Below are 22,996 nucleotides of genomic sequence, written 5' to 3'. Positions count from 1 at the left end.
CTCTTGTTGGTCTCCAAAGTCATCCTACAGACCACCATCCGATGCTGCCTAGCTACGTTCTCCTGTCACCACATTGCAGTCTCCAATCCCTTTTAGATCACGCCGTCTACATAAGATATAGTCCACCTGTGTACACTTTCCTCCACTCTTGTACGTCACCCTGTGTTCCTCCCTCTTCTTGAAATATGTATTCACCACAGCCATTTCCATCCTTTTCGCAAAATCGACCACCATCTGTCCTTCCACATTTTTCTCCTTGACTCCATACCTTCCCATCACCTCCTCATCACCCCTGTTCCCTTCACCAACATGTCCATTGAAGTCCGCTCCAATCACCACTCTCTCCTCCTTGGGTACTCTCTCCACCACGTCGTCCAACTCACTCCAGAATTATTCTTTTTCGTCCATCTCACACCCAACTTGGGGGGCATATGCGCTGATAACATTCAGCAATACACCTTCGATTTCCAGCTTCATACTCATCACTCTGTCTGACACTCTCTTCACCTCCAGCACACTCTTGACATACTCTTCCTTCAGAATTACCCCTACCCCATTTCTCCTCCCATTCGCACCATGGTAGAAGAGCTTGAGCCCACCTCCGATACTCCTGGCCTTACTCCCCTTCCACCTGATCTCTTCCACACACAGTATGCCTACCTTTCTTCTTTCCATCATGTCAGCCAGCTCTCTCCCTTTACTAGTCATAGTGCCAACATTCAAAGTTCCAACTCTCACCTCCACATGCCTACCCTTCCTCCTCTAGTAGGCCGGGAGCCAGGACCAGCCCTCAAGATGTTTTCTGCTACCTTTTTTTCACTATTATTTCTTGTTAGCTTATACCTTGGGCCATCAGATGTTGATAACGAGCACCCCCAACTCGGCCCCGTTTGGCCACAGGGGGCCAAAAACCCAATTTTTTGACCATGTTCCTGGCGAAATTATGTACATGCCAATATTAAGGTACTACAATGGCATAAATAGTCATACAAGAATGAAATTTGGCAGAGAGTATCCTGATACATAGGGGGAAGCAGGAAAATATGATTCTGGGGCTTGTTGCAACTCAATTTTAAGATATCACCCACACCGTCCCCAAAAAAGACAAAAAAAAGTACTGTCCGCCTGACAAATTATCATCAAAATGATTATTCTTCAGCACTTTATGGTGAATATGTATGCCTCACTTGTGTATAGACAACTTCCCAGTTCTTAAGCTTCAATTTGAGCCCAAGATGACCTTTCTATTTCAAAAATTACTCTTGCTGTGGTCGAAAGTCTTCTCTATACCTCAAATCAGAGAACATTTAATTTTTTAGTCACTAGCATTCCAAATGGGGGTAAGTGCAATTTATTAATCTTGTTTTCATCATTTGTGAGGAAAACTTTCCAATCTGCAGGTCGATGAACATTCAGACCACTAACTATGAACCGTTCCCCACAACCTCTAAGATCCCTCTCAGCTGATTTTGGTGAATGAAGACGGTCTGCATAAATGCCTGTGCTGAATACTGTTTCAGCTGCAGCAAGTAGACATTTGAAGGTGCGCTCTGATATAGTCTTCATTGTCCAGGGCACATCATTCATGTAGAATGAGGAGTTTCCATCTTGAATGAGAGCACATTGGCTAGGAGAGGGGAACTGTGCATTCTCAGCATCTTTGATCATGTAGTTCATCCCTTGTGCCTTGTTGGTTTTTGCAAAGAAGCCATCGATTGTTGAGATGGAATATGGCGTCAGAGTCAGGGGATAGCACATCAGGTCAGAGATGCTGATTTGTGACCTTAGTAGCTGTGATTTGATGAAAATCTGAAAGATAAATCCACTTGTAGCCTTATACTGGATTACTCTCTGGTTTGATGCCATAAGCTTCCTTTTAGATGTTGTGGATGACATTGTCTTGAATTTGTTTCTCTTGATAGGATTAAAAAAAAGGACTTTCTTTGTAAGAAGACGATCACGGATGAACTCTTCTTTTTGAGTTTGGCCATTTTTCAGAGCATTCAGCACATCAGAGCGCACCTTTTCTGGCATAGCAGCGCCTGAAGTCAAACTTGTCAAGGGTTGAGAAGCCTCAAGCTGAAATGGGTTGATGAAACTCTGAAATGCTTCTATTGTTTGCTGCACTTGCTCCTCAGACCGATTGATTTCACGTGGTCTTGGATCTCCTTGCTGCTTCTCTGAATGCTCACCTTGGCTGCTAATCATATTCCACATGGCCTCTACAAACTCTCCTTTAGCATGGGCAGTCAGGATGTGACGTTGGCTGGCTTCATAATTGCTGGTGATTCCATAGATTCCAGCTGAGTATGTTCCAGAACCCGAGTTTGACTTAAGCCATTTCATAGCGGTCTCCTCTATTGTTATGTCAATGTGGCAGCGGTTGCCTGGGATATGTGATCTGGCTACACTGATTGGTCCAGCGCGCAAAAGTTTCTCTGAACCAGGATGTGTTTCCTCAATGTGTTCAAGAAAGCATCCAAAGTATGTGAGGAATCTAGCATAATTCTGCTGATCTGAGCAGAAAAAGGTCTGGCATGATGTTTATGGCAGCTTTGTACCCATCATAGTCATTCATTCTGATTGCGCTGTTCATTGACAGGACAAGCCAGATGCAGTCCATGTATTCCATCCAAAACCGGCCAGTTTCTCCCAGCTCCCCCTTTCTCACTCTTTCTCTAAATGAATTGTATTCTGTTATGTGGTGAGATATATCAGCCGATGATAGAACTTCAGTTAGAGTAGATTCATTCGGGGTATGTTTTTCCAGAAAAAATGTACCTTCAGCTGAGAGTGCTCCTTGAGTTTCCAGATACTTGTCATAGAGGAGTCTTTCAAGACCTTCTAGCATCGACTTGTGTGTGTTCATAGCTCTGTCCCAATTCTTTCCATCAGTGACCCCAGCCACAGAGCCTGTGATGATCAGTTTTGCTTCCAAAGCCACTTCGACCCATCCACTCCCTTGACAGTATCTTCAGCCTATACCTTTCAAGTAAGCTCCACAGCAATGGAATGTACCAATGAGGATGATGTGCTTTTTATATTTTTCAGGTTCATTCCATATTAGAGGGTAGGCTTTCATGCAAACACCCAGGTCAAATGTACTGATGGTGTACTCTTGTCCAGCTTCAGAGGATGCGACTTGGCTGCATCTAAGGCATTCTTGAATGGTTGTCAGGTCGGTTATGGGAGCATTGATCATGGGATAATACCCAATTGTGGTGAGGCATTTTGGAGAACGGCCAGTAACAGACACCCAACCTGACAGACCAGGGATGTGCTGATTTTACGAGCAATGACCCAAATTATATCACTATCTGATGATTTTGAGTGGTACGTGGATGTGTTATTTGAATTGGATGACTCCAAGTTAGCTGGTTCAGATCGTTTCCGCTTGTAGTAAGTTGGCAACTCCTGAGCAGGACTTTTAAATTATCGTTGTTTTTTTGGAGGTTGAGTGTTCGGATTAGTGTAGGCTGACTCTTGTGTAGGCTGTGCTGCATCTGCACAGGACCCTTGATCTTGCAGGTAGATGCCTACAGCGGTATGAATGGACCCTGCCCCATATACATCTGATATTAGCTGATCAAAATTGTCCCAGTCACAATGGAAGACTGCTCCATCATGTTGTCTCTTGATAACATCTGAGTTGCTGATTAATGAAGCACTTTCCACAATTGAATTTGCCAGAGCCGTTTCAAGTTCTATTGAGTATGTGTAGGACTCACAGTGGCCAAGTCTATTTATCAGAGTGGTGATGCGCTTGGATCGGAAGAGATGGCGTAGTGTCATACATAGTAAGATGTGTTTCTTCATCTTCCATTGACCTGCTGTAACTGCTCTGCAGATGTCTTGAGAAATTGATGATGCCAGATTGTCCTCCCGATATGATGGCTTCCTCTCACCGCAGATTAGGTTTAAAACAAATTGGAAAACCTCAGAAGGAATCTCCTCTTTTGGGTCAGGGAGATCCTGAGCTCTAGGAGGCCAAGGGAGTGGTTCAGAATTTTTGAAGGCTTTTAGGATTTTCTTGTGAAGATCATGGCTGATCTCTTTACTCCAATCAGTAATTCCCATCTCATAAGCTGAACGCACTGTCGTCTTCATAGATTCTTGGGATGTACAAAACACTAATGTGTCTTTGTATGGGCAAGATGAGAAATCGATACTATCTTTGAGATCAGGACAGCATTCGATTTTTAGTCTCAGGTTATGGCTTGTTATCTGAGCAGGAGCTTCTTCTCCAAATTGTCTCAAGGTTTCATTATACAAAACAGTAAGATGAGCAAGTTTCACAACTTGACCCTTTTGAATAACTTCTGTTTTTATATGAACATACACCCCATTGAAAGCTTTACCGATCATTCCCTTCTTTGTAGTTATTTCATCCGCTGCAGCTGTAGTGTCAGGCTGAGGTGCTCGCTTTACTAAGTACTGCTTGCGACAGCAGTCATGAAATTGAGCCTCCTTAGCAAATAAATCAACTCCCTGGATTTTGCACAACAAATCTTCATCACCTAGTTCCATAGCTTTTTGCTCAATATTTTTGTATGCATTTGATTGGAATTTCTGCAAGCTATATCTATTGCCAGAAGCTTGCTTCACTGTGCCACTTTTGCAGAATATGCAATAATTTCCAAACAAAACGGAAGAATCCACATGCTCACGTGTTGGTCTAGTAGCGTATTTTTCTGCTTGACAATTTCTTGCTAAAGCACGGTTAGCATTACAGAAAAAAATACGTCGACAGTTTTCATGATACCCACAATCAGCAGATAATTCATCAGGAATTGAGTCACAAACATCTGGCATGCCACCACAGTCAGACGTTTGTGTCAAAAGTTTGTTTTTCATGTCGTGGATTTCAGTAAATGCATTAAGTGGATCAGCCTTAGAAGAAAAGGCTATAAACTTAACATTTACTGTCCCCTTACAACCATGCAGAATGCAATTTCCCAGAGGTGACTGGGGCAGTGGCTGTTTCTTCTGCTTTGAAGAACTCTGGCAAGGTGTCCAGTCTTCATCATCTTGTCGTCTCTTTGGTATCTTGACTGATTCATATACTGTAACAATGCAACCATCTTAAAATCAGTATTGCAATAATGAAATGGGGAGTACTATTCAGTGTGCCAATTCACATTGATTCAAATATAATGCTTTGCATTACAATTATTTCTCTTATCACCTCAAATGTGCAGACTGATAGTATTCCAACTGTAGCTACAACACACCTCATGAATATTGCAACCTTGCAAGCTTGATTGCAAAATTGTGCTTGCTAGCTAGCTAAAACTAAAGAGACTAGCTTAAATCATGTTAAGGTTGTTAAATATCAGTTTTATAAATATTCTAATCATTGTTACAATGCTTAGTCAATGGTCTAGAACCTAATACATACCTTCAATCTGTGGTGGCCTTGTGGTATTCAGGCTGCTTCTGATACAGCCCACAGTTACCATGGCAATGGCAATTATACATATCTGCTTTTTTCATATTTGAGGTACTGTAGGCCTATAGTGAAGACTTTCGGCCACAGCAAGAGTAATTTTTGAAATAGAAAGGTCATCTTGGGCTCAAATTGAAGCTTAAGAACTAGAGAAGTTGTCTATACACAAGTGAGGCATACATATTCACCATAAAGTGCTGAAGAATAATCATTTTGATGATAATTTGTCAGGCGGACAGTACTTTTTTTGTCTTTTTGGGGGTGGTGTGGGTGATATCTTAAAATTGAGTTGCAGCAAGCCCCAGAATCATATTTTCCTGCTTCCCCCTATGTATCAGGATACTATCTGCCAAATTTCATTCTTGTATGACTATTTATGCCGTTGTAGTACCTTAATATTTGCATGTACATAATTTCGCCAGGACCATGGCTCAAAAATTGGGTTTTTGGCCCCCTGTGGCCAAACGGGACGAGTTGGGGTGCTCGTTATCAACTTCTGATGGCCCAAGGTATAGGCAAACAAGAAATAATAGTGAAAAAAAGGTAGCAGAAAACACCCTGAGGGCTGGTCCTGGCTCCCGGCCTATAGCTGCCTCTGGACATGCCTTCCCCCTCTCCTCCTTCGCTCAACAGTAGCATAGTTTCCACCGGCACCTTGCTGGTTAACAATACCGGTGGCGGTCGTTGGTAACCCAGGCCTCGACGGATCCGGTATAGAAATCTTATTTATGATCCGCATATTTGATTTAGCAAAGATTTTACGCTGGATGCCCTTCCTGACGCAACCCTCCCCATTTGTCCGGGCTTGGGACCGGGACTAAGAATGCACTGGCTTGTGCATCCTCAGCGGCTGGGTTACTTCTGCTTCAGTGCTAACTAGAGTTAATTTATACACACAAGAGCTCTGACACAGCATGCCTAACCTTGGAGAGCTGTTTTACTCCTGAGTGTGGATGTGAGATGAATATGAATGATGATGATGATGATGATGATGGATGGATGATGAATGTGTGTGTGTGGCTGGAGGGGGGGATTCAAATTATAATGTACAGATCATAAAATAATAAGGAAACCAGTAAAGAGTACTGGGAGCAAGCTCTGAAGGATAACTTGGGACCAGTCTTACCCCCACCCTCAACGCTGTCCATTCTCCAAACCACCATGTTCTGGAATAGATGTGTTTGCTCATAGACACACATGTGTTTCCTCCAGGAGTCAGAAGTCCAGTGTAAACCTGAGAAGAATAAAACCCCTTTGCGTAAGAAAACCAAGGTGAAGCAGTCTACTCCACCAGGTAGGACCAATGTCCCCAGGCACATCCACAGTTTCTGATTTCCTTCAATCTCATATTCCCTTCCTCCAATTTTGTCTCACCCCCCCCCCCCCCCATCTATCAGTCCCAGGGAGAACTGGTCCCTGGGAGGTAAAGATTCACTGATGAGTTGGAGCACTGCCTTCACTTTTTATTTAATTTTATTCGTTGTTCTGTTTCTCTTACATGTGGTCTCTATGTTCACATGATCACTGGGGTCACGCTGATTGCACAGGTGTATTGTTAGGGTGCTTTGGCTTTGGCCCTGCTTTGACCTTGTTGGTTTTGACTGCTTCTGTGTTATGATCCTTTAATTGAAGCTGTTCTAGTGGTTGTTTCTCTGTAAGTCTCCCAGGATAACAGTCTGATAAATGACTTATTCTACTTCTGGTCTCTCTTTAAGAGTCTGCGGATAATACTAGCTAAATTACTCAGTCATACAGTCTTTAGTAATTCAGTTTTGAATGTTGTCCTCTGGTTCTGTCTCAGGCTCTCGTCAGCTGAATCTGTCTGAGCCTAAAACAAGAACAGTTCAGCCTCCGTCGAAGCGCTTGCTGATCATGGCAGAGTGTCGGTGGAAAAACAGCGCAGACCGAAATCTGGTCCTGCAGCAGGTGTGTGAAGCCATGGCTAAAGACCAGCTCCAGAAGCCTTTTAAGATCAAAGGCTACCACATCACCCCACTGTGTCAGTACATGGAGCCAGAGGAAAAGAATGTGTGTGTCTACAAAGTCCGCATCTCTGGACCCAACCCTGGCCGGAATACACCCTTCCCCCTGAAAAAAACTGACCAGCTGGGAGAAAAGACTGTGGTGGCAGAGGAGGAAGGAAAAGAGGGGAGCAGGGAGCGGGGTGAGCCGTTGGAGGACTGGCAGAGGGAGGTGGAGGAGGATTTTGAAGAGGATGAGGAAGATGAGCAGAGAGAGACGAGTGAAGATGCAATGAAGTCTAGAAGAGAGAAGACGGGACTGATGAAGATGGGTCTTCCTTTCCTAACCAGCATCTCCCCTGCTGGATTCCTCTCAGCTAATCTGAAGCAGCCTGGTGGCACCAACCTGCTGGTCCAGGTAAGATCTCCTACTACGATCATTGGGTTAATTCAAGCCCATTCAAAGCTGGATTAATTTCACGAGTGAGGTTCTGTAATTGAAGTGATAGCTAACAGGATGTGTGATTTAAGTCCAGCTGCAGTGTCCAAAGTTTTCACAAGGCTGGAAAGTTAAAACACCAGAGCAGATTTTCCTCTGTTTTGCTGAATTGAGAGGTCCATTAATAACGGTTCAGTTGGCATACACCTCACATTAATGAAAGTTTATACGGGATGTATTTTGGTAGCTGGAACACCTGCAGGTGTCAGCCTGCAGCAGTGGAGGGGAGCACGCTTACCCAGATAATAAGGTGGGGACCTTGGGAGTGGGGGTGGGGGGTTAATTCATAAATAGGCCTGTGGAAGCCTGATATACAGATGAATAGGGGGTGAGAAATGTTTTGAATCAATTCAAATTCCACACTATCCACTCATACACTCATACTTGTGCTAAGAATTTGCCTGCTACTACCTGGCTAATGCCTTGGTAAGTTTTCTCTGGAGAGATTACTTTAAATGCAGCAACAGGCAAGAGGAGGGCTCAGTCCTTTCCCTTTGAATGTTAACCAGCAGGCCTTCAGAGGGTTAAGTGTGACAGGCCTACCTGCAGCGTGCTCTTATGGGTTTGACTGTAAAGAGAGAGGGACTGCCAATCGGCTCTGTGCATAACTGTAGTCCACTGACTTCCGGTTTCTACTGCAGCAGTCATACCAGTTTCCTGTTTGTTGGCTTGTGCTATTTACAACGGCATATTTTTCACAATGCCTGCAAGATTCACCATGGATAGATGTCAACGACATGCACAGAATTGTCGACAAACTTTCACCTGCACCTACCAGCATGAGTATCCTCATCCTCATAATTGTGGGCGTAACTTGATATGTACAACTTGAAACTTTTCACCCGTTTGCTGGTAGTTGAAAAAGTTTGTCGACAGTTCTGTGCATGTCGTTGACATTTATCCATGGTAAATCTTGCAGGCATCGTGAAAAATATGCCGTTGTCAACAGCACACGCCAACAAACAGGAAACTGGTATGGCTGCTGCAGTAGAAGCCGGAAGTCTGGACTACAGTTATGCACAGAGCCGATTACAGCTACCTTTTTTTTTTTTTGATTTTTCCCTTTTTTTCTCCCAATTTAGTGGCCAATCAATCCCTATTTTAATTCAAACACCCACCCTCGTAATGCATGCGTTCGCCAACTGCATCTCTCCAGCCGGCAGTCTCGAAGGAGACCGCCTCCCCACTTTCGTGACAAGGCAACTCCAGGCCGAACCACTGTTTTTTCCGACACACACAGAGACGCGTTCACGTGACGAACACAAGCCGACTCCGCCCCCCTCCCAAAGACAGCGTTGCCAATGATTGCTGCTTCATCGAGTCCGGCCATAGTCGGATCTGACGAGACCGGGGCGCGAACCCCAGTCCCCAGTGGGCAACTGCATCGACACAAAGCCGATGCTTAGACCGCTACACCACCGCGGACTCCACAGCTACCCTTTTTTATAGTTGACATCATAGCGTTTGAGTTCCCTGCTCGGGCACTGTTAGCAATCACATTAGATGTGTACCGTGCCTGAGTCCAACTGACCCGTGCCCGAGCCCACCTCTTCAAGCAAGCTCACCGGTACGGAGCGGTCACACTAGTCAAATGAACTGGACTTTGGGGGTCAAAAGTGCTCGTGCATGATATGGATCACCTAGTCTGAATACACCCTTAGAGCTTCACAAAACAAATTACTACAGATAAGATTAAACTTAGGAACACTAAGATACTGTTATGCTCAGGTGTGAAGATGTGTATGAAGTTCAATTTGAAGGTCAGTCTGTGTGAAGGTCAGTATGTGTTAAAGTCAATGTGTGTGATCTTAGGTGAACAGTAAGCCCTACCCCTTGGCGAAGATCCAGCTTGGAGAGATGGGGGCACTGCATCCTGCCAACAGGCTGGCAGCCTACCTGACGGGTCGGGTGGGGTCAGCCAAGCAGCAGAGAGCTCCAGTTCCAACCTCCACTTTATCCTCCACCATCACCTCCACATCCACTTCCACTTCCAGCTCCCCCCAGCAGCCTGCCATCAGCCAGGGCTCCACACTGACCTCTCAGTCTGTTCCTTCATCTCTTACTACAGCCGCTAGTGTCGCTAAACCTAAAGTTACCGTGATAAACCTCCCACCCAGTTCCACAGGTAAGCATGAAACTTCAGAAAGCTTTATCTCCAGCACCTTACTGTAAGTGTGTTTATTTCTAACAGAGGTGGCCCTGGTAGAAATAGAAAAATCTGCTCAGTCAGAATATTAAGCATGTATTTGGAAACATATTTTATTGGATATGACAATGCTTTTTAGCTTTGGAAATGAAAGGACCTGCTTGTATGTGCAGCCTGCACCTGGAGAGCACTTTATCTCTCAAAACACAAATGGCCCAGACAGTCTATAGAAGCAGATCCAGTTAGACAGCAGGTGGGATGGAGGTGGATGAGCAGCAGTTAAAGATTTTAGGGAGTTGTTCCTTATCCGATGCGAGGGTCTAAGGACAGGAACTTGTATTTCTATATAGCCCACTGAGGCAAATTTGCAATTTGTGACAATGGGCTATCCATCCATCCATTATCCAAACCGCTTATCCTGCAACCGTGCGAGCAGGATGATGGACTATACAAATAAAATTGATTTGACTTGTCATCTGTCAGCAAACAGCAGGGCTGTTACTTTTTCCATTCAAATAGCCCCACACCTTTAACAATGATGATTGTGGGGGCGTCCGGGCAGCGTGGCGGTCTATTCCATTGCCTACCAACACACTTATCGCCGGTTCAAATCCCTGTGTTACCTCCAGCTTGGTTGAGCGTCCCTACAGACACAATTGGCCGTGTCTGCGGGTGGGGAGCCACACGTGGGTATGTGTCCTGGTCGCTGTACTAGCGCCTCCTCCGGCCAGTCGGGGCGCCTGTTTGGGGGGGAGGGGGAACTGGGGATAATAGTGTGATCCTTTCACATGCTACATCCCCCTGGTGAAACTCCTCACTGTCAGGTGAAAAGAAGCGGCTGGCGACTCCATATGTATCGGAGGAGGCATGTGGTAGTCTGCAGCCCTCCCTGGATCGGCAGAGGGGGTGGAGCAGCGACCGGGATGGCTCAGAAGAGTGGGGTAATTGGCTGGATACAACTGGGGAGAAAAAAATTGAGGTTTTTTATTGATCCGTAGCAACGCTGTGGTTGGTAGAAAAGTTTAAAAAAAATCAGCCAAATTGAACTAGTTCATGGAAATTTCACCTCTTTGGCTTTATGGAGCCAATGCTGTTTTTCCAGGGGCAAATTGGGGAAGGAACAGAACCTACTTTGCTGGCTTGACACAAGTTTATTTGTTTTTGTGGGTTTTTTTGTGGTGCATGGGATCGAGTGTTGAAATTGGATGGAACAAATTGGCGACAACAAGCAGCGCTGTATTTTCAAAACGACAATGGCTGCACTACGAGAAATAAATGATGGTGCTGCATAGAATTGCTTTTATCAAACATTAACAAAGATGGCAAGAATCCTTTGCTGACATATTAACTAGCTACATGGATTGACCTTGCAGTAGTGGTGTTAGTGCTAACAGACCAGCTTAAGTTTGAAAATGTGGCAACCTGATTCAATATCATGGGGTTTGTGGCTCTGACTGACTGAAGGCTGATCCACTTGCCTGCAAAGTAATTTTGGTCTATGCCACCAAGGACGCCCTCAACCCCTAGAGCCCGACAGACACAATTTGGGTCCAAATTCACATTATAATTCAAATATAATCACCTTTGATTTTCTTACTTGGATTATTGAACATGCATCAAGACAAGTATAATCATAGTTTAAGTCTGCATACAGCTCTGCGTCCAGCTCCACACCCATTACTCTTGTTTGATTTACTCATGAACTCGTCATTGCATAGATATGGAGCACTTATCACAAGAAAGAGCGGAACTGGAGCTTTGTAATGATGCTAGTCACATATTTGTACTTACCAAAGTAATCACTTTATAAAGACAGGTCACACTTTTCCAAAGTGATTTTCTACTACTACTACTACTACTACTACTACTATTACTACTTTCAGCTGCTCCTGTTAGGGGTCGCCACAGCAGATCATCCATTTCCATCTCTTCCTATCTTCTGCATCTTCCTCTGTCAGAACAGCCACCTGCATGTCCTCCCTCACCACATCCATAAACCTTCTCTTTGGCCTTCCTCTTTTCCTCTTCCCTGGCAGCTCCATATTTAGCACAACACACTGCATATGGAAATAAGCAGCGGAATTTACCCTTTCAGATTATGCCAGTTGTTTCTCTGTACGACAAGGCATTGTCGAGTAATCTGGTTTTGAAGTTACAGCAAATTTCTGTGTTGTCTCCACATAAAGCTGACGTTACATCCCACTTTGTATGGAAAATAAAACACAAAACAAAGTATATGCTTTTCATTGTAATGATTTAAAAGTTGTAGTCAGAAGATGTGGTAAGTCGGCTCATGTGCAGACACCCACATGACAAGACTTTGCTGAATAAAACAACCACATTTATTTCCGTGTGGCACTAAGCACATATTTTTTTCAAATTGCTAAATCAGCATATCCCAACATCATGGTTCTGATACTGCCAGATTCCAGACCATCTCCCCTACACAATAATTATGTTACATTACATTACAGTCATTTAGCCGACGCTTTTGTCCAAAGCGACTTCCAGCAAGTGCATTTAACGTAGGAAATCAGGAGAACTACTAGTCATCAGAGGTTATAAGTGCATCTTCTCTCTAAACAAGCATCTAAGAGCAAAACCAGTGCTAAAGTAAAAGCGCAAGAAAGATACTTTTTTTTCTTTTTTTTTAATGAGTGAATACAATCTTTTTTCTTCTTTTTTTTTTTAAATGAGTGAATACAATAAGTGCTAAGAACAAGTAACAGGGTAGTAGTTCTTGAAGAGGTGAGTTTTCAACTTGCGCCAAAAGATGGGCAGCGACTCCGCTGTCCTGACATCAGTGGGGAGTTCATTTCACCACTGTGGGGCCAGGACAGAAAAGAGCCGGGACCGGGTCGATCGACAGCAGGGGCTTCTGAGCGACAGGGCAACCAGGCATCCCGGGGCAGCAGAGCGAAGTGGTCAGGCGGGGGTATAGGGCTTGACCATGGCGATAGGAAGGAGCTGTTCCTTTCACTGCCCTGTAGGCTAGCACAGGAGTCTAAAACTGGATGCGAGCAGCTACTGGGAGCCAGTGTAGGGACATGAGAAGGTGAGTTGTGTGGGAGAACTTAGGGCGGTTGAACACCAGACGAGTTGCATCTTTCTGAACAAGCTCCGGAGGTCTGATGGCCGACGTCGGAGCACCAGCAAGGAGGGAGTTGCCGTAGTCCAGCCGGGAGATGACCAGAGCCTGGATGAGCACCTGTGCCATCTCATCGGTGAGGAATGGGCGAATCTCCTGATGTTATAGAGGAGAAATCTGCAGGAGTGAGCAACCGATGCAACGTTTGCAGCAAACGACAGTTGGTCGTCCAGGATCACACCCAGATTCCTCACAGTCCACGTTGGCGTTACCACAGTGTTGTCGATGGTGATGGCCAGGTCTTGGTGTGGGCAACCTTCCCCCGGGAGGAACATCAGGTCTGTCTTGTCCAGATTGAGCTTCAGGTGGTGTGTCGCCATCCACTCCGAGATGTCAGTCAAGCACGCAGCAATGCATGTCTCTACTTGTGTGTCTGAGGGAGGAAAGGACAAGATCGGCTGGGTGTCATCGGCATAACAATGGTAAGAGAAGTCATGCGAGCAAATAACAGAACCCAGGGATGTCGTGTACAGGGAGAAAGGGGGAGGACCCAGAACCGAACCTTGTGGAACGCCTGTAGTCAGTCTGCGAGGCTCCGACACAGATCACCTGGTAGGAGCGACCCGTCGAGTAGGATGCAAACATTGAGAGTGCAGAGCCTGTGACACCCAGCCCCTCGAGGGTAGAGAGGCAGATCTGGTGGTTCACTGTGTCGAACGCAGCTGACAGGTCCAGGAGTATCAGGACAGAGGAGAGAGAGTTTGCTCTCATAGAGTGCAGCGATTCTGTCACTGCAAGGAGGACCATTTCTGTCGAATGACCGGCCTTGAACCCAGACTGGTTGGGGTCCAGGAGGTTGTTCTGGTGGAGGTACAAAGAAAGTTGGTTAAAGATGGCAGGTTCGAGAGTTTTGGATAGAAAGGGTAGAAGGGAAACCGGTCTGTAGTTTTTGATGTCAGAGGGGTTAAGTGACGGTTTCTTTAGAAGTGGGGTGACTCTATCAGTCTTGAAGGCAGATGGAATGCACCCTGCCTGGAGGGAGGTGTTGATGAGGTGGGTTAGAAAGGGAAGGAGTTCAGGTGCTATAGACTGAAGAAGAGGGGGGGGACCGAGTCAAGGGTGCATGTAGTGGGGCGACTGGATGTGATGAGGTTGAGGACCTTGTCGGGGGAGAGGGTAGCGAGGTGGGATAGGGTGGGACGTGGAGAGGTGAGGGAGGGTGCATAGGGTGGGCTAGTGCAAGGAGCGCTAACCGGGTGGTGAGAAAAGGAGGATCTGATGTCGTTTACCTTCTTGTCAGAGAAGTTAGCGAAGTCATTAGGGAGAAGGGAGGAAGTAGTAGGAGGAGGAGGTGGGGGTTGAAGAAGTGTAGAGAAGGATAATGAAAAGATGTCTATTGCCAGTAGTTTATGGTGAGATACATTTAAAAACATAATTTATAGACACAACTTTTTTTTTCTTGATATAAATGCTAATATAAAAAAATCTGTAAGTATTATATTAAATTATGGAAGATCTGGATAGCATAGACTGTTCTGGAAAACAAAACAAGGTGTAGCATGTATGGCTATCCCTTACAAATGACAAAGGTAAGAGCTTAAAAGTAAAAGTAGTGAAATTACCCTGAAAATGACCTAGGGCTGTGTATTGGCGAGAATCTGGCGATACGTTATGTATCACGTTACAGGGATTGCCATTCAGTGTATCGCGATATATTGTGATACTGTAAGAAAGGTGATATATTGCGATGCTGTAAGAAAGGTGATATGTTGTGATACTGTAAGAAAGGTGATATATTAAGGTACTGTAAGAAAGGTGATATATTGCGGTTTCAGAGGCTTGTGTTCTTTGTGCTCATGCTACTTCCTGTCTCAGTTTACGTTGTTGGGTCGGAGCGGAAGAGTCAAATGGCTGAAGGAAGATTACAACACTGTTATCTAGCATTCGTGGGGTTACACACAACAAAATGTTTGTCATGAACCTTTACATATAAAGATGTCTGTGAATGTTCTCATTCATCCAGGTCATGGTTATCCAAAGGAGTTGAATCAAGTGCAACTGGACTTGGTATATATCCGTCAAGACGTTTCGCCTCTCATCCAAGAGGCTTCCTCAGTTTGTGCCTTTCTGACTAGACCAAGCTAGTCTGACTGGCTGGTGATGAGACTCAGAATTTATCCTCTTGGAGTCGTTGTCAGAGCTATAGATGTCCATGGCTTTTTGTGTCCTGATGTTTACCAACGCCCGTCGCTAACAGAGCCATAGATATGAGTGGCTCTTTTGTGTACCGATGTTTGGCCGCGCCCGTCGTTATCGGAGCTAAAAAAAAAAAACTATCTGGTGTATGCTGTACAATGCAATGAGGATTGCACTGACCTATACATAGGTGAAACCAAACAACCACTACACAAATTGATGGCCCAACACAGAAGGCCAAACTCCTTAGGACAAGACTCAGCAGTCTATCTACACCTAAAGGAGAAGACACACTCCTTCGAGGACAGCAACTTACACATTTTGGACAGAGAAGATAGATGGTTTGAAAGAGAGGTGAAGGAAGCCATCTATGCAAAACTGGAAAAACCATCCCTCAACAGAGGAGGAGGTCTGCGACACCACCTATCTCCCACTTACAATGCCGTCCTTTCATCTCTACCCAGGAGACTCAAGAGGCCTAGCCTCCAAGAACAACAGTCGGTCACTAACGGCTCCAACGACTCTCATGACCACTGAATAATGAAGTCGAAACTAACATCCCCAACGACCGTTGCTGCTAAACAAATGCAAATCAACAGCTCCGATGGCGACGGGCGCAGCTGGACATCGGAGCACAGGAGAGCCACTCATATCAATAGCTCCGATAACGACGGGCGTCCAAACATCAGTACACAAAAGAGCCACTCATATCTATGGCTCTGTTAGCGACGGGCGTTGGTAAACATCAGAACACAAAGAGCCATGGACATCTATAGCTCTAACAACGACTCCAAGAGGATAAATTCTGAGTCTCATCACCAGCCAGTCAGACTAGCTTGGTCTAGTCAGAAAGTCACGAACTGAGGAAGCCTCTTGGATGAGAGGCAAAACGTCTTCACGGCTATATACCAAGTCCAGTTGCACTTGATTCAACTCCTTTGGATACATGTAAACATTAAAAATCGATATAATGGTTTTGAGAATCGTTACAGTATCACAAAAGATAATGTCGTGAGACTCGAGTGTATCGGTATTTTCTGACACCCCTATAGGGCTCATTGGGTTAATGCAAACTAATGCCTATCGAGCCTTGCCAGACCCCAATGAGAGAAGTGAAATTTGTGGGCTGGCATTGAGAGGCTGTGCACCCTGGCCCCTTGTTGGTCAAAAAGGGGTGTTAGGAAACTTTTGAGAGGTTTGTTGTGAGCCAGAACACACATAAAGCAGTCTCACCTGTCAAAAAGTTTCAAACTTACCCAAAAAATTATTATGTTCAGACTGAATGATGTAAGTCTCAAAAGCCACCTAAAACTAACCCTTTCACTTTCACTGTGAATCAATAGGTGACTTTTCTGTCTTTGGTGAACTTTTATCACCCATCCTCCTTCCTCTGTGTTCCACAGTGGTTCAGCCTGCAGTGGGAAAGGTCATTACAACACACTCTGTGGTCAACAAATCAGGTTTAACCCCAGCCAGAGCATGCCCACCCTCAATCACCTCAGCTGTAGTCAAGGCTCCTGGGGAGGTGGAGGCTAGAGGTGCAAGGCCCCAAATGGTGACTGTTGCTTACCTGCCCACTCAGGGAGGGGCTAACCACATCAGGGTGGTGCCTGTTGGCTCTGTTAGCTCCGACCCAACACAGGTATTACGTAAAGCAAGCTCGCTCAGTGCAGTGCTGGCATGTACAAACCTGTAGAGGGCGTCATGATGTTGAGAGACATGGGTTCCGTCCGAAATGGCACACTACTTTACTGTATACTATATAAGTTTGCTATCTTCCAGCGTACTATTAGTATGTTAGTAAAAAGTATGAGGGCAGTCCGGACATACTACTTCATCACACGCCATTTCCTTTACACTGTGCACAAACTTCTACTGGGGTTGTGACCCACAGCCTTTTTTTTAAATGTAAAAAATAAACAAGGTTTGCCCCATTTTCTGCTTAGCACAGTGAAAAGTACTGTTTAAATTTAAATCATTCGGCCATTCTGCAGGTTGAGTTTTGTATCACCCTTCGCCATTGTTGGTTGTTGTCGTGAAGTAGGGCTGGGCGATATGACCTAAAATTCATATCGCGGTGTAAATTGAATCCCTTCACGGTAACGGTATATATCGCGATATAAACTTAAGTGTAAAAATTATAATGGAAGTGTTTCTGAATGGGTTATATAGTCCCTTAGCAAAGCTAAATTGATAAAAAAATAAATAAAAAACAAAAACGGATATAATGTAATTTTGAGAACATTTATTGTGCAGATCTCAAAACTCAAAATTAAAACTCAGCACTCTATGGTGCAAAATAGTGCAAACGAACACAAATAACATTGCTGATATTTTAAATAAAAACAGTACAACAGGCTGTTTTCTATAATGCAAAATAGTGAAAATGTTGTCAACAACAATTGCTCACTTCTTCAAGAACATAAAAATAAAGTGGATATTGTAAACAGTACTTCAAGTAAAAGAGGTTTTCTATAATGCAAATTGCAAAAACAGTGAAAAGGTTGCCAACAATAATTTCTCACTTCAAGAACACAATAATAAACTAGATAGTGTAAACAGTACTGCAAGTACAACAGGTTGTTTTCTGTAATGCAAAATAGTGCAAAAGTTACCAAACACTAATTTTGCTACATCTTAAAGAACACAAAAAAAATTTGATACTCTAAATAACACTACTTCAAGTACAACAGGCTTTTGTTCTATAGTGCAAAAGTGTTACTCAACACCAAATTTCTCAAGTTGCAGATATTTTTTAAGAAAGAAATACTTAAAGTACACTTAGCATCTTTTCAGTTAAGAAAAAAAACAGCATATTTCAAATTAAAATCAAGCTGCAAACACAAATTCTAAACTTTGGTGTTTACTCCAGTTCACTTGCTTCCCATCCTCTTTTATAGATTGTTAGCCAGGAACACAAGCTTGTCCACAGTCTCTGGCTTTAACGCAGACCGGTGGCATGTGACAATGTTGCCACCAGTGCTAAATGCCCTCTCTGATGGGGCACTGGTGGCAGGGATGCAAAGATATTTCTTTGCCAGGCTTGCCACCCTTGGGAAATTAGCCTGGTGCAGCCTCCACCACTCTAGTGGGTGAGCTTCTCCATCAATCTCCAGTGACTGCAGGTAACTTTTTATCTCCACTTCAATGGCATCTCTGTCAGAGAGAGCATCTGGGCCAAGCTGAGTGGATGCTTTTTTGAAAAAACTGCCCAGACTCCGTTTCACCTTTAGGTTCTCTCTCCTCAACTCCACCAGCAGCTGCCGTGCTTGTTTGTGGGGGTGACTCTGTGGCAGATAAAGCTTGCATCTCAAGCAGTGCCTTAATTTCCGCTGCTGCTCTGGTCTTGATGTACTCCCTTCTGTCATCAGCTATATATGTGTCTTTGAACCGTGGATCGACAAAGGAGGCCATATCCAGCAGGTCATTGGTAGCAGGGTCAGAGTACTTCTCATTAAGATACTGGAGGATAGCCGTCTTCATGTGTTGTCAGGTTTGTGTCATCTTCAGAATGAGGAAGAACTGTATTGTTTAGCAGATGAAGCACAGGTTTGAGGTATGACACACTGACATATTCTTCCCCAGACAGTGCATCTGTGAACTCCATTAGGGGGCTGAGGGTCTTGCTTACAGATTCCCAAACATCAATGTCCTGCCAAGTAGGTACCAGATGTCTGGTCTTTTTATCTGCTCTCAGGACCTGTGATATGGCCTTCTCCTGTTCAAGAACCCGCTCTATCATCTGTTGGCGTGACCCCCACCTTGTTGGTATTTCAGTGATGAGCCAGTGAGGAGGCAGGTGTAGCTCAGCCTGGGCAGTGGCCAATTCTCTCTTCCTTTTCCATGTATTTGAAAAGGCACTCACAATCCTTTTACACACGCCAATTGTGCGCTGCACACGAGGATCTTTCACACTTCTCTCTGTTAACAAAGTTAAAAGTTGTTGTTACTTTAGTTTCATCCACAGAGCATCAGACATCTCTACCAACAAAACATAAAAATACTATACAGTAATCTGATAACAGATTAAATAAATGAATCAAAATTATTTTGCACCATGGAGGCGTGAAATTTAAAATGATCTTTATCAGTGTCCATATTATCAGGCTACATTTAATTCAATTTATTCATTTATTTGCACATCACTAAAAGCAAGTACAAAATAATAGTTCTGTAATTAAGTTATGTGAAACGGGACACCCTAGGAGGCTGATGAGCTATTTTAGAGGGGCATGGGCACACAAAATAAATAATACATCCAGCAAATAACACAATCAACATAATACACGGCATACAATAATAATAGCTTTGCTGGTTGGCTATGCCAAGTTGCACTTATGCCATCTCTGTATACTCAACCTGGTGGAGTAAGTGCATTAAAATAGCTTATAATGTTACACTCTTACAAAGAGAAGTTTTAACCTACCAATGATGAGATGGAGCCTGTGACCGAAGCACTGCAGCCTTTTCCAGTCGTTCAGAGTCACTGCCTTCACCACATTTGCGCCGTTGTTGGTGGTTATGCACACTTGAGATTCTTCCCTGAGACCCCATGACTCCAGCGCATCCTTTAATCCTTCTGCTATCGCTTCACCCGTATGGTCATCAGGGAAATATGAAGTCTGTAAGCACCGGCTGGCCAGTTCCCACTCATCAGTTATGAAATGGATCGTGAGGCTGATATAAGGCTCCATGGTACGACTCGACCACAAGTCCATAGAAGTTGCGAAATACTTTAATTCACGGAGGTCTTTTTCAACTTTCTCTCGGAGCTGGCCATACAGTTTGGGCATTTCTGTCTCATTAAAGTACTTGCGGCTCGGCACTACGTATCGTGGATCAAGGGTTTTAATCATGTCTTGAAACCCACTGCGTTCCACTGTTTGGAAAGGGGCCATGTCTTTGCATAAGTGTATCGTAATGGCTTTTGTAATGTCAGTCCAACGCTTACTCTTTTTATCATAGGGAGTACTCTTCGAAAAAGCTTGCGCAATAGAGGTCTGCGGTTGGGTAGTAGGGCAAACTTTTTTCTTCCCTCCTGTGTTCGGAGACTGACTGGGCGTTTGAGTCGAGCGCATCCTCTGGCTCTCCTCATACTTGAGGACATGTTTTGTTTTTAGATGGTAGAACAAATTGCTCGTGTTACCTTTGTTTGCAGGCACTGTCACTCGACACATCTTGCAAATGACATTTTTCTGCTCACTAGCCGACTTTTTAAATCCAAACCAAGTCCAAATCACTGACGTAGCACCGGTTTTTTTAACCAGCTCCTCTGCTCCGTGGTCTCTGTGCTTGAAGCCATTGTCACACTGAGGCAGATACGATGATGTCATCAATACGCGTTATCACGATTGGTCGGTAGAGTCCAAATCTCTACCGTAGGCCAAATTTATATCATTTATACCGTCTACCTCATATACCGCGCGGACCTCTATCGTGAAGTATCGCAATGTGGGATATTCATGGCATATTCAGTGGGATATTCATGCCAGCGTAATGTTGAGTGTTTACATACTCTGAAATGTCTCTGCATGTAGTATGACTTCCTGGTATTTTTTCGTGTACTATTTGATGCATACTATGGTTTCACACTCGTATACTATTTTGGAGTACTAAGTAGTGTGCTGCTATATGAACTCGGACGCAGCCATGCTCTGAAATCATGAATTCATCTATAAGAATAACATGAACCTTTCATGGAGACTTTTCATCCAGGACATGTTACTACACTATTAGTAAAAACGTCTTTAGTATGTCTGTACTCTATGAAAATGGAACTCCCAACCCCCCAGACAGAGGATAGTACCATGCTCTGCCAGTTGAATTCAATTCATTTGAGAGAACCCCAACCAATTCTCAAGATTATATTTAAATTAATTTTTGTTCTATCGGCTGGTAGAAGCAGGAGAGAGAGTGAGACAGAGAGAGAGAGAGAGAGAGCATTTGGAGAAAGACAGATAGACATCTAGCTATGGACCAGCATAGATTCAGACATCAGCAGTTGTCTCAGACCTCAGAGCTTCAGGGTCAAGCCCTCTTACTCTTTAATACATGATTTGCAAATCTACCAGCTTGGTGCCAACATGGTCTTTTGGTGTTTGATCATCCAAACTCCGGGCTCTTGTAGACTGTGGTCTTCTGGTTAAACAGGAATCTGACTTGATTCATTGACAGTTGTTTTTTTTGGGGGGGGAGGTGTCTGTCCTTTGGTATGTTTATGAAACAGTTAATGAAATTCAAAATATGCACTTAAAAGATGTGTAACATAAGACCCATGAATCATTGAGTATCTTCCATATCCCAGCATGCTTCTCCCAATGGTTAGCTCTTGATCACATTCAAACCATCATGCATTTCCGTTTGAGTTCTACAGCAGGACCTTGTACTTAAAATCTATGCACTCAAGTTTTATTATATGAATTTTAACCTCCATCTTTCTGTTTTTTTTTGTAATTTGACCCGACAGCAGCAGTGACCCAGGTGAACAGCGGCCTGGTGTCCTTTGTAAAATCTTCCCTAGGGAGCGCGCTTCCCAGCAAGCCCCAGATGTTGATGGTTTCAGTCCCAGACACCAGTGGGTCAGTGCCTATTCCGGGCCTGCCAACCAATCCTACTGCACCACCCAGCGCTGTCCAGAGAATGTTCCTGCAGCCCGTGCGGACAATATCAGGCAACCAACTGTACCGCAAGCAGGATGGTAAACTGGTGCAACTGGTTCCAGTCAGCCAGCTGAAAGGGGTCAGCCAGGGCCAATCTGTCCCCACCACACCTTCCATCTCCAGACTGAAGGTTGTTTCAGCCCGCCCCCTCACTGCAGGCACAGGCTTCCTTGGTCAGAAGAGTACGTGCACCTTAAAAATTATTCCCAATAGCAATGGTAAACCACTCATGATCACCTGCCCCAAGGTTCCTGTCCAGAACCAGATAGTGCCAATGCCAGGCTCCTTCACACTCCTCCAACCACCCCATCCCCCAAACACCAACCTGATCGCTCTCAAACCGTCTGGCGTGCAGGGGGCGAAGCCTGGGGTCAAAACAGTGACAGTATCCAGTGTTGGGCCAACATCTATGGGAGCGGCAGACATATCCAAGTTGGTTTGTAATAAACTCACCCAGGCCGTGGCCCCAAACCAGACAGAATCCTCTAGTGGAACTCCTCCCAAGCCTCCTGTCGACCTGCCGGGCCAGCCTGGCCAGCAGGGCCGGTTGGTGAGCAGAAGAGATCTCCCCTCTTCTCTCCATCCTTCCATAGATCTGACTGCCCCAGTGAGCCCAGAGATGGCCTCCAACCAGAGCCAGTTGGACATCATCTGTGTGGATGATGAGGCGGAGCCCCCTGATGATGGTGCAGGCGGGGCCCAGAGTACCACAGGATGGCCAACATTAAACAGGAACCAGAGAAAGGAAGCAGAGGTGGTGGACTTGGTGGAGGATTCGAGCGGTGAGACTGAGAACTCATCCGACTTCCAGAATGACTCAGATGACAACAGCCACTACAGTCTGGCTGTAGGCATCAGTGTAAGAACAACTGACAAAACATAATGTGTTAATGTAATGTCTGTGTACTGTGGTACTATCTTAGTCTGTTAGAGGTACTGTTGTGTGTGTACATAAGTATGTACTGTGGTACTGTGTTGTTAATCTTGTTTTCACCTTCTTC

The 22,996-nt window shown here is 44.6% G+C and overlaps 1 protein-coding gene across 1 annotated transcript in view; it reads left to right on the top strand.

The window, feature by feature from the left end:
• Positions 1 to 22,996, top strand: part of LOC130126681 (MAX gene-associated protein-like) — a 95,087-nt gene that overhangs the window by 37,434 nt on the left and 34,657 nt on the right. Inside the window, exons 12-15 of the mRNA XM_056296296.1 lie at positions 6,659 to 6,740; positions 7,248 to 7,825; positions 9,719 to 10,031; positions 21,803 to 22,854. Coding sequence (XP_056152271.1) covers positions 6,659 to 6,740; positions 7,248 to 7,825; positions 9,719 to 10,031; positions 21,803 to 22,854 — 2,025 coding nt within the window. The remainder of the gene's footprint in view (positions 1 to 6,658; positions 6,741 to 7,247; positions 7,826 to 9,718; positions 10,032 to 21,802; positions 22,855 to 22,996) is intronic.

The sequence above is a fragment of the Lampris incognitus genome, chromosome 16, assembly GCF_029633865.1.
Source record: "Lampris incognitus isolate fLamInc1 chromosome 16, fLamInc1.hap2, whole genome shotgun sequence".
In the NCBI taxonomy this organism is placed as follows: domain Eukaryota; kingdom Metazoa; phylum Chordata; class Actinopteri; order Lampriformes; family Lampridae; genus Lampris; species Lampris incognitus.
This window is presented reverse-complemented; position numbering and strand designations above follow the sequence as displayed.